Source organism: Hemitrygon akajei, chromosome 12 (assembly GCF_048418815.1).
Source record: "Hemitrygon akajei chromosome 12, sHemAka1.3, whole genome shotgun sequence".
Taxonomy (NCBI): domain Eukaryota; kingdom Metazoa; phylum Chordata; class Chondrichthyes; order Myliobatiformes; family Dasyatidae; genus Hemitrygon; species Hemitrygon akajei.
The window spans coordinates 31,126,054-31,138,690 of NC_133135.1; the positions used below are offsets into that span (position 1 = coordinate 31,126,054).

General features: G+C 40.8%; 1 protein-coding gene across 13 annotated transcripts in view; it reads left to right on the top strand.

Annotated features, from left to right (window-relative positions):
- LOC140736843 (CMP-N-acetylneuraminate-beta-1,4-galactoside alpha-2,3-sialyltransferase-like) overlaps nucleotides 1-12,637 on the top strand; it is a 542,908-nt gene that overhangs the window by 193,113 nt on the left and 337,158 nt on the right. For 6 of the 13 annotated variants that reach the window (XM_073062832.1, XM_073062835.1, XM_073062828.1 and 3 more), the window contains exon 2: nucleotides 5,480-5,642. The exons of 2 other annotated variants lie outside the window; for them this stretch is intronic. In XM_073062832.1, the coding sequence (XP_072918933.1) occupies nucleotides 5,510-5,642 (133 nt within the window). In that variant the 5' untranslated portion in view covers nucleotides 5,480-5,509. Of the gene's footprint in view, nucleotides 1-1,260; nucleotides 1,794-5,479; nucleotides 5,643-12,637 lie in introns of those variants that run through there. 5 more of the 13 variants (XM_073062829.1, XM_073062825.1, XM_073062831.1 and 2 more) reach the window with 2 other exon arrangements.

Sequence of the window (12,637 nt, forward strand, 5' to 3'; positions counted from 1 at the left end):
ATAGTGAATCTGTGGAATGCTCTGCTATAGAATGTGATGGAGGCCAAGTCCGTTGGTATATTTAAAGTGGAAGTTGATAGTTTCCTAATCAGTCAGGGTATCAAAGGATATCAAAAGAAGGCAGTTCTATGAGGTTGAGTGGGGTCCAGGATCAGCCATGATGGAATGACAGAGAAGATTCAATGGGCTGAATGGCTTTACTCTGCTCGTATGTCTTATGGACTCCAACATTCTCCCAACCAGTGTGGTCAGACAAGTTGGCCTATAACTCACTTTCATCTGCTTCTCTGTCTCTTCTTGAAAAGTGGAGTGACACTTGCAATTTTCCGGTCTTCCAGAACCATTCCAGAATCTGGTGGTTCTTGAAAGCTGATTACTGATGCCTCTGACGTGTGTCGTGATTTTTTTTAACTTAGTAGCTGCAGTGCAATACATGACAATATTTTAGAAAAGAAGTAAATCAATTACAGTGTGTATATAATTATACGACTCATGTTGAGACTCAGAAACAGCTTCCTTCCCTTTGCCATCCAATTTCTGACCACATAGAAACCTGAACACTACTTTCTATTTCTTTTGCACTACTTATTTATCTATTTGATATACACATACAGTATATATATTTCACATTTCCCCTATATTATGTATTGAATTGTGCCGCAATTTTAACACATTTCACGACATATGCCTGTGATATTAATCCTAATTCTGATGTTGCAATTAGACTCCGTTTGATTGATTTCACCGTCTTTTTGTTGAGTGGATAGACAACGTTGTAGAAGAAAGTTGGAGAAATCACATTAAATAAATCTACTTCAAATAGAACAATGAAGCCAGGAGATGCAGCAAGTACAGTACCACAAATCTGGAGCACTGCGCGCAAAATGCTGGAACAACTCTGCGGTACTGACAGCATCCGCGGAGGAAAATGAACAGTCGACGTTTGGACTGAGATCATGGCTGATCATCCAACTCAGAACCCTGTAACTGCTTTCTCTCCGTACCCCCGATCCCTTTAGCCACAGCTCTCTGTTGAGAAGTGAGAAGTTCGATTTGCAAACACGAGGAAATCTGCAGATGCTGGACATTCAAGCAACACACACAAAATGCACTTGACTTGGTGCCTGTCGGGTCACGGGGAGCGCCACCTTTACTAAGATGGCTAGCCTGCCAGCGCAGCGTTGGGCGGCGGCGAGATTTCGCCCCTTTGCCGAAGTCCCCTCCGCTACACGAGGATAGCCGCTGCAGACTCCGGAGGGGGGGAGAGAGCAGCGGCGCACGGGCAGCGAGAGGAGCCGCACGCCGTAGGAAGGAAGGAAGGAAGGGTGGGAAAAGACGCGGACCTTTAGTCCGCTGCTGGCGCGACTGAATGTAAAAATAGAGAATGGGGCAGAGGCCTATGAGAAGAGAGCGGATAGGAATCTCGACGAACGACGCGTCCTTCCCCCGCACCTAGGGTCCGCAGGCGGACCCCGAAGGGTGGAGTGCGCAGGCGCGACAGCCCAGCTGAGTGTTTCCCTGCAGCTTGAGGGGCGGATGGTTTCCGGATCCTACTGGTGCTACTAGGAAGGGGAGGGGTGGGAGGCAGTCGGGAATGTCAGCCAGGAGATAGAAAACACTTCGAGTCTGATATGCTGGCGTGAGCCCTGCACCGTTGTTGATGCGAGCGCCCACGCTGACGATGGGCAGTCAGCCGGCTGATTTGTGAAGTGTCAGAAAAGTAATGAACTACGGTTCATTCAGCCTTTTTTTTCGTGGCCGATCCAACCAGCACGTCTTCACTCACAGAAGGGGTAGGTTTCGACTGGTTCGTACTGTGTGGCATTCACAACCGCATGCATCCTTTCAGCAGACGGAAAGGACGCTTACAGATCGCTCCAGCTGCAACCCGATCATCATTTTAAAAGGAGGACGAGTCGCAGGGTGGCCAACGACGGAGTATCAACCTATATAAATCGTTGCGAAATGAATATGAATGCCATGCTAGATTTGATTTGCTATATTCGTTATTTTAAATCGTTGTATGTATCCAAAAACACTTGGTACATTGCACCGAGGTTTAAGACTGGAAGGTTGTAATATAATTCAGATCGTCAATTTTGTGATGGAGTCGAATATTGCACGAATTATTTAAAGTGCCCTTGGGCTCTCGAAGGTTACTTAGTCCTGTATGCACCAGAAATTTGGCTGTTGTAATGTTTCCAGTTAGATTACCAATCATCTTCCCAGAGCAGTATGAAGGCACTTGTAGCTCAAGTGTCAAGTCCAGATGCTGGCTTCTATAAGTCATGTCTTCGGTAAGGTCCTTATTTTTGTTTTTGCAACCTGATACTGCAATTCATATCAATTTAAAAAAATGCAGCAGTACTGAAACATTTTTTTAAACTTTGATTTAAAAGATCTTTTAAAAATTCAGTTGGAGCAGCAACAAAAATTTCCATTTGTAACAAACTATATATGTAACTAAAACACTCAAAACATGAGGTGTTATCAAACAAAAAAAACCCTGTGCCACAAATTCAGACCCTGTGGCAGTTGACTGAATACTCTATCAAAGAGGTTTTTAGGAGTATTGTAAAGATGGAAATGGAGTGGTTTGGAAAGCAAATTCCACCGGTTAGGATGTTGGCATCCTTAGGAACGATTGTCAGTGGTACAAATTTATTTATTGATTAATTGATTGATTGAGATACAGCGTGGAGTTGGCCCGTCTGGGTCTTCAAGCCACGACACACAGCAACCCACAAATTTAAAGCTAGTGTAATCACAGGGCAATTTACAGTGACCGGTTCACCTACCAACCAGTACGTCTTTTGGACTGTGGGAGGAAACCGGATCACCTAGAGGAATCCATGCAGTCATGGGGAGAAGGTGTACGCTCCTTATAGACAGTGCCTGGAATTGAACCCGGGATGCCTATACTGTAAAGCAGTGTGTTGACGTGCTGCCCAGTTGATTAAAGGGACTGCGAAGAAAGCAAGTACCTTGGAGGGTTATATGTCTTGAGGAGATTATTGTGATAGGGAGAAGAAAGATTAGAGGTCTTCTAAAATCAAGTGCTTGTTGGGTTAAGAGTGATTCAAGTGATTCAATGCAACTTGGTGAGACATTGGCTGCAGATTTTTTTTTGTTGACTTCAGGTTCATGGAGTGAAGCATAAAGTCAGTAAATAATAATGTAAAGGTGAGGACAGTAACAGAGAGAGTAAGGGTGGTGATGGGGGAGATGGGAGTATGCAGTCTGAAGCAATGTGATGTGATATTCAAAATTACACTCAGTAATAGGAATGACATGAAGGTTGCGAGCCGTTTGGTTCATTTTCAGACAGTTAACATAGAATGGAACTTTCAGGGTACAGAATTTGTGTGAAGTGTTAAAGATGGTAGATTTGGTCTTCCTTGTACTTGGTGGATGAAAGTTTCTGGTTATTTAGTTCTTGGTTTTGGACAAGCAGTCTGATCATGTAAAGATACTGGAGCGGCAAGAGGCATGCCTCACTCAGGTACAACTGTTCATACTAATACACTGTTCTGAGATTATGTCTGCAATATCTTTAATTCCAGGTACATGCTTTGATATTACAGAATATTTAAAAGTCAAGAATTTTAAGTGAATCTCCCAGCCAGATTTTTAACTGCCTCCATTTCTTGGCCTTCAGCACTGTCTTTTAAAAAAAAATCTCTCAGCCGTTAATCCTTCTTTATCTTGCATCATCCTGCTCTGCTTCATCTGAGCTTGCCCTTTGTCTGTGCAGTTGGGTGCGGGATTTTGTTTATTCTACTGTGATTATTTTATTTGCTGTGGATGCCCACAAGAAAATTAATCTCAGAGTTGTATGTAGTGACACATATGTACTTTAATAATAAATTGAATTTGAACTTCGAACTTTACTAAATTTCTCCCCTTTTAGAGCTTGGTCTCAACCTCTTTCTCTGTGAACCTTGCTATGTATTTTACCTGAACAATGAACCTCAACATTTGCATTTCTTAATACCAATGTCATGTCTTATGCTAACTAAAGATTTCTTAGAGAGGAAAAACCAGCTATTAGTGAGGGAGACACTAATTGCATTGAATGGTTGTGTTCTGTGAGGTATCCCTATTTCATTTATGTTCTTATGACAAGGAAGCCATTGGCCAATCCACATTTATGCCAGCTTTCAGAGAAATTCCATCAACATCATACTCCCCCTGAGTTTCCTCTTTTCTACCGACACTATAGGTAAGAACAGGGACCTGCAAGCTAGCAAATATTCAGGATACAGAAGCAAACTGGAAAAAGCTGGTGGGGGAAAACCCATGTGGTCATAATCAAACATGATTGGTAGCTGCAGCACTGCAAGCAGCTGCTCTTGTGCTGCCACTTATTGCAGTGAGTTCAACATGCAGGCCTTTGTCAAAGAACTGTTTCCTGCTTCCTTGTTATACTTATTGGCGTCCTTCTTGCAATAAGGTCCATTCTGCTCCTTCTCATACTTGTCTCTGTTGTAAGCCTGATTAATGACATACTTGTTTTTTTTTTAATACTGCATTAGTTATTTTACTATCTGGGTTTGTGACCAAGTAGTGAGTGGAATGTATATCGGTTGACATAGGGGAGCTCTTTGTTCTTTCTCCTAGTAGAGGACTTTCCTTGTAACATTGTCCACAAATGATTGGTGTTAATATCCTGTATTCTGGGACATACTTAGACATTAGTTGCAATTATCAATAGTATAGAATTGTTCACAATCGCCAAGCTGATTTTATGACCTAAGGTTATGGTAAGTATGAAGGATGCATATGCATGGCTATCTGATTTTATGTTACTTTAATTTTATGTGGAAAGTGATGAGTGAAGTTAACAGATAGTGACATTTTATAAGTAACGTAAAATGCATCATACAGCCTTTTTTTTTTGTCTGTTGTTGATCCGGAGCACTACAGGGTGTCAGAAATATCCAGCAGATTTGTTGTGCACAGACTTGTCAATCAGCAATTACAAAATAAAATATTGCTGGCTCAGGAGTTGCTGGGATTACTTTATATGTTATTATCAAAAACCTCTTTTACCAAAAACCCTGCATTCTGCACTCGACCATACTCACTAAGTGGAAACTAGAAGGCTCACCAGAAATAATTAAACGATCTTAAGATCAGAGTATCAGAAGTCTGTTCTAATATTGGCTAGCAATTGATTGGAGTTCTACAAAAGCACTACTTCTACTATTAATTTTTCGATTAATAGCAGAAATATTATGTATTGTACTATTCTTATGTCTTATACTTCTGAGTTGATGTAATTAAGAACTTGAAAGCTAGTTATGTGGTACTTTACTCTGAAGGACTTATGGATGGATTGTAGTTCCCTTCTTTCCACAGTTACTTCCCACAAGTTTTTTTTTAATGAATGTAGCTATTTTCATAAAGTAGTCTGTGGGTGATTTTGTGTTTTACCCTCAATCTTCACAAATCAAATAATTTTGTTTCTTCTAAATAGGTGCTGTAAAATTGTAGGAATAATGTGAAGATGAGTTTTCTGGGATCTTTCCGCAATTTGTTGCTGGCTGTTTGCCTGATGTTGGTGCTCGGATTTCTCTATTATTCTGCTGGAAAATTGCACATGCATGGATGGGGCCAGGAACTACGTGAGTCATCAACAGGTTAATTTCAATATACTTTAAATAGTTTTCTGATATTGAGATCAAGGTTCTAATTAATATACTAATTAAGATTCATTTGTGAGATTCTTTACCACTTGGCTTAAGATAGATTTTATGACTGTGCATGTTAAAAGGAAGCAAATGCTGGACTTTGATCTTCTCAAATTTTTGATCTGCACTTCAGTGCAAAATTATGTAGTTCAGCCATAACAAGTATGTATCGAAACTGTCTTGTGAATAAGGAGAAACATAATCATGCTGTTTTTAATTGAATTGTATTCTCAATTTTGTCATTTCATTTTAATAATATTTTATTACAACAGGTTCTAACAGCTGTCTGAATGTGAGCAGAGGAGAGAAAGATTAGTGAAGATGTTTATTAATCTGCACACAAACCTGTGAACCAGCTCTTAAATTTCATTTAAAAACAAGTTGTGATTCTTTTACTGAGCAAGCTATGCATGTCCATGATTTTCAGTTTTGTAGATAGTTGACTGGGACATAAATTGTACAAACTTTTGGGAATTTCACAAAGCAACACACACAAAATGCTGGAGGAACTCAACAGACCAGGCAGCATCTATGCAGGGAAGAGTACAGTCAACGTTTTGGGCTGAAACCCTTCAGCAGGACGGTCTTGACCTGAAACATTGACTGTACTCTTTTCCATAGATGATGCCTGGCCTGCTGAGTTCTTCCAGCATTTTGAGTGTGTTGCTTAGATTTCCAGCATCTGCAGATCTTCTCTTATTTGTGATTGGAATTGCACAAAGAATTTTCTTTCATATCCTTGAAGTTAAGTCTGAGCTATTCAGAAAACTGGCCGCCTCCAGATGTATCCCTTTTTTTAATTCAGACTTCGTGTGATGTTCCATGAGCGTGCTTTTAAAAAGAGACATCTTTTTTTTTAGCTTTCCTGCAGTTTACAATTAGCATGATTAATTAGTTTATAATTTTACTGTGAATGCCTCTCATCTCTGGGTGTAAAAGTGATTTGTTTTTAAGCAGGAATTTTGCCTTCTCTTTGGCACAGTCAGATAGTTCAGTTGAAAAGTATGCTATTTCTTAGGATTGTTTTTGTAATTCTTCTCTTCCTACAAATAATATACCGGTAGAAATATGTTGCTTTTTATTGTGGTTTCTGTGATAATGGCCCCCAACTGTTGTTAGTGACGTGAGTGTCCTGAAATTCTATTAAAAATATTTAGATAGTTTTGCCCAGAATTTGCTGACGGAACTCAACGGGCTGCTTGACCTGCTGAGTTCCACCAGTTTGATTGTTGCTCCTGATTTCAGCATCTCTTGTGTCTCCTTGATGTAAAAATGTGATGTTGCCAGAATTTAATTAAGGCACATATTGATTTAAATGTAATCCATTCTCTTTAACTGACTTTACGATGTGTTGTGGAGTAATTCTGCACAGAAACAGGTCCTAAGGCTGAACTGGTCCTTGCTGACCACAGCATCCTTCTGTTCAGTCCATATCCCTCCAAGCCCCGCTCCATGTACCTATCCAAGTGGCTCTTAAATGTTGACGCTGCACCTGTCTCAACCCCTTCCTCTGGCAGTTCAGTCCAGGAATTCACCACTAAAGAAGTTCCCTCTATTGTCCCCATAAATCCTTCCTCTTTTATCTGTGCCATCTAGTTTTAGACTGTGAGCATAAAATGTAGGAGCAGATTTAGGCCGTTCAGCCTTTTCAGACTACTCTGCCATTGCATTCGGCTGATTTATTATCCCTCCTGTCATCTCCCAATAACCTTTGACACCTTTAATAATCACGAACCTATGAGCCTCTACTTTAAAAATACCCAATGACTTGTCCTCTACAGCTATCGGTGGCAGTGAATTCCACAGATTCGCCACCCTCTAGTTAAAGCAATTCCTCTTCATCTCTGTTGTAAAGAGATGTCCTTGTATTGTGAAGTTGTGCTGTCTGGTCCTAGATCCCCCCACTACAGGAAACATCCTTGCCGCGTCCCCTCTATCTAGGTCTTTCAAAATTTGATATGTTTAAATGAGATCCCCCCCTCATTCTTCTAAGCTCCAGTGAGTACAGTCCTGGAGCCTTCAAATGTTCCTCGTACATAAACCCTTTCATTCCCAGAATCATTCTTGCGACCTTCCTCTAGGCCCTCCAATGCCAGCACATCCTTCCCGAGATAAGGGACCAAAAGCTGCTCACAATAATCCAAGTCTGGCCCAACCATTTCCTTATAAAGCCTCCACATTAAATTCTTGTTTTTATATTCTAGTTCTCTTAAAGTGAATGCTGTTGTTGTATTTGCCTTCTTTATCATTGACTCAACCTGCAAATTAACCTTTAGGGAATTGTGCATGAGGGCTCCAAGTCTCTTTGCACCTCTGATTTTTGAATTTTCTATGCTTTTATTCCTTCTACCAAAGTTCATGACATATACTTCACTACATCGTATTCCATCGGCCACTTCTTTGCCCATCTATCTTAAGTCCTTCTGCTTCCTCAGCACTACCTGCCCCTCCACCTATCTTTGTCTACAAACTTAGCTACAAATCCATCAATTCTATTAGCCAGATCATTGACTTACAACGTGAAAAGAAGGGATCCCAGCACTGACCCCTGTGGAACACCACTAGTAATGGCAGCCAACCAGCAAAATGTCCTGTTTATTGTCACACTTAGCCTCCTGCCAGTCAGCCGATCTTCTATTCATGTTAGTATCTTTCCTGTGATGCCATAGGCTCTTATCTTGATAAGTAGCCTCAAGTGTGGCACCTTGTCAGAGGCCTTCTGAAAATCCAAGTAAACAACATCCACTGACTCTTCTCTGGCTGTTATTTTTTTTCAAAAAATTCTAACAGATTTATCAGGCAAGATCTCCCCTTAAGGAAACCATGCTGACTTCGGCCTATTTTATCATATGACTCCAAGTTAGCTGAAGTCACATCCTTGATAATGGACTCCAGCATCTTCCCAACCACTGAAGTCATATTGACTGACCCATAATTTCCTGTCTTGTGCCTCCCTCTCTTCTTGAAGAGAGGACCGTCATTTGCAATTTTCTATTCCTCTGGAATCAGAATCTAGTGATTCTTGAAAGAGCGTTACTAATACGCCTACAATCTCGTCAGCTACCTTTTTCCAACTCTGAGGCGTAGTCCATCTGGTCCAGGTGACTAATCTACTTTCAAACTTTTCAGCTTTCCAGGCACTTTCTCCATAGAAATAGCATCACTTCTGCCTCTTGACACTCTCAAATTTCTGACATACTGCTGGTGACTTGCTCAGTGAAAACTGAAGCCGAATACTTTTTGAATTCATCTGCTATTTCTTCAGCCCCCATTACTACCTCTAAAGTGTCATTTTCCAGCTGTCTGATATCCACTCTTGCCTCTCTTTTACTCTGTATATATCCGGAAAAAAAACTTCCGGTATTGTTGATGTTGCTGGCTAACTTAACTTCATATTTCATCTCTTCTCCCTTTCTTGGTTCTTTAGTTGACTTCTGTTGATTTTTAAAAGCTATCAATACTCTTGTGATGGATATTCTCTTTCCAGGACTCAAGTGGCTGATTGTTAGCCTCGGCTTTCTATGACAACAGCACAACCTTGGTCAATCTAATAGAACTGAATTACCTTTTGGGATTGCCATTAACTCTGCCTGTCAAATTCAGCTCATACTTTTATTTAGCCCTCTTGATTTCTCTCAAGCCTGGTATAAAACTTAGTATATTCATTGATGGTTTGATTTGTACCTAGCTTCCTAAATATGATATACACTTCCTTTATCCTTTTCAGAGCCTTGATATCTCTCATCAGCCTATCTTCCTGAAGTTAGAGTGGCTACGTTTCACCATAACAGGAATGTGCCATGTCTGGACTCTTGACATGACCCTTTTAAAAGCTTCTCACTTCTCAATTGTTCCTTTGCCTTGAAATAGATTCACCCATTTGACTCCATCTAAATGTTACATAATGTCCTCAAAATTGCCCCTGTTTCAGTTTAGGACTTTAACCTGTGGACCTGTTCTATCTTTTCCATAAATACTTCAAAACTAATACAATTGTCACTGGACTCGAAATGCTCCTGACTGCTATTTCCATTACTTGATCTGCTTCTTTCCCTAAGAGTAGGATTAGTATCACTCCTTCCGGAGGGGGCCCCTTTATGAGGAAGCTTATTGCTTCCTTGCATGAGGAAGCAATCTTGGATGCACTGCACAAGTTCCACTCCATCTTGGCCTTTTGCATTCTTGGTACCTCGTTGATGTTCTGGAGCTCCAAGGTCATCTATTGGCATTTGTATTGGAGCAAGTGGGAGGAAAGACTGGGGAAAATTGGATTATCAGAAGAAGTCTGCCTTTGGTGACAGTGGTCAGATTGCTTTCCATTAAGTGACATTGATGCATCCACTGTGCTGTTCATGTGGCATGGCTGAATGTTACATCCTAAGTGGCTATGCCTGTTACTGTTTAACTATCACCAGACTGTCACAGCAACTGAATTACGACTTAGTCTGACAGTCTTCTGAATATGTTCTACTGTATTCCTTCCAGTTCCTCATTATAAATCTTTTCTGTCACCCATCTATCTATATACTACTAAAACTCTCATGTTCTGTCTGTCTGTTTGTGACCTCCAATTAGCGCAAACGGTGCATTACAGCAGCACCTTTTTTGGGCTAAATCGAGTTAAAATGTGCTAACTTACAGAATTCAGGCAAAGTTCAGGGTTATATATTTGTATAAAATTGCTGATTCGCAAAAATCAACAGGCTACCTTTCACCTGAGACCGATCCGCCATCATGGAAATAGGGACGCGACACCATGACGCATGCGCACGGCCAGCCTCAGCAGCGATACCAACTGGAGCAAAAGGGCAGGGCAGCTCTATTTCGAGCGGTCACATACTGCTGATCACCATCAGCATGTGCAGGATTGGGACAGATCTAACTGCCACCCATCAATAAGAGATCATTAAATCTTATTGTAATGACGTACTTCTCTTTCAATATTTTATTAGTTTCTGCATAAAGGAATACAGAGTACAAGAAGTCAAAAAAAGTACCAAATACATTGTATTAAAATACAGTTACAATCACAAAACCCTGTATTCAAAAAAATTAAATCGTAATATTGAAATATAAAAAATTTGGTGTACAGAAAAATAATCTAAACCCACTACCAAAGTCAGAGCTGTTAGGAAAAGCAAGAAAAAAGGGAGAAAAAACCCTTATCATATAATAAAATATATCATTAGCCACCATCTGTACTTTTACAACAAATCAAAGGTTTTTAAAATAACTCAAAAATGGTCCCCACAATGTATAAAAGTCTTGACTAGATTCAAAAACTGAACATTGGATTTTCTCTAAATTTAAGCATGACATAACATCCTGTATCCCGTAATGACGTTCTTTGAGACACCCATAAAACCCTTTGCTAGAGTCAAAGGACAGCGTTGACTATATCACGTCCATTTAGGAGAACACCAACCACATCATCAAGAATAATCAGCTTCCTTTGGTATTACTGCTTTGTATCTTCCATCCAGCATTAGGGTAAAAAAAATATTGTCAGCCTAATTATGCCACGTGGAAAGAGAAGGGGGACATTATGGTCAAAAGATGACACCAAGTGTCGTCGGGAAGCGGCAAGGAGAGGGAGAGAACAAGAATCGGATGAGGCCAGGGCTGCATGACTCCAGGATCAAAGAGTCAGGACAAAAAAGATGAGAGAAAAAGAGACAGAGGAGGAAAGGCATGCACGTCTTCAAAATGACAACAACAGGCACAGAAGGAGGCGAGAGGAAGAGACAAAAGTGCTGAGAAATGCACGTCTCCAAGATCAGAGGCAAAGAACAAACAGCAGAAGAGATGAAGAGAGAGCACATGAAAGGACTGCACGTCTCCAGAATGACAACAAGAGGCACAAGGGTGGCAGATCAACCAGAAATGTTGCCATCAGAGGTGTCCTTCATTAAACAAGGAGGAGCTATATTTGCCTTGCTACGTATCTTTCTTCTTTAATAAACTGGTTTTTATTCTTCAATTTCCAAAGCAAAGCAATATCAGTAGCATTTAGGAAAATTTAATGTTCATTCTGGTCACATCAGACTGCACTACCTTTCTCTCAAAGGGTACCCCAACGGGTCACTCTGTTGTCTAGTGTTGTAATAAAATTTACCTCTGAAAATGTCTCATCTGTTTTTACCTTCAGCCACTATTGGAAGAAGGTATGGATTTCAGCAAGGCATTTGATAAGGTACCCTATGCAAGGCTTATTGAGAAAGTAAGTAGGCATGGGATCCAAGGGGACCTTGCTTTGTGGATCCAGAATTGGCTTGCCCACAGAAGGCAAAGAGTGGTTGTAGATGGGTCATATTCTGCATGGAGGTTGGTCACCAGTGTTGTGCCTCAGGGATCTGTTATGGGACCCCAAATCTTTGGGATTTTTATAAATGATCTGGATGAGGAAGTGGGGGGATGGGTTAGTAAATTTGTTGATGACACAAAGGTTAGGGATGTTGTGGATAGTGTGGAGGACGGTCAGAGGTTAGAGCGAGACATCGATAGGATGCAAAACTGGGTTGAGAAGTGGCAGTTAGAGTTCAACCCAGATAAGTGTGAGGTGGTTCACTTTGATAGGTCAAATATGATGGCAGAATATAGTATTACTGGTAAGACTTTTGGCAGTGTGGAGGATCAGAGGAATCTTGGGGTCTGAGCCCATAGGGCACACAATGCTGCTGCACAGATTGACTCTATAGTTAAGAAGGCATACGGTGTAATGGTCTTCATCAACTGTGGGATTGAGTTCAAGAGCCAAGAGGTAATGTTACAGCTATATACGACCCTGGTCAGACCCCACTTGGAGTACTATGCTCAATTCTGGTCACCTCACTACAGGAAGGATGTGGAAACTATAGAAAGGGTGCAGAGGAGATTTACAAGTATGTTTCCTAGATTGGGGAGCATGTCTTATGAGAACAGGTTGAGTGAACTTGGCCTTTTCT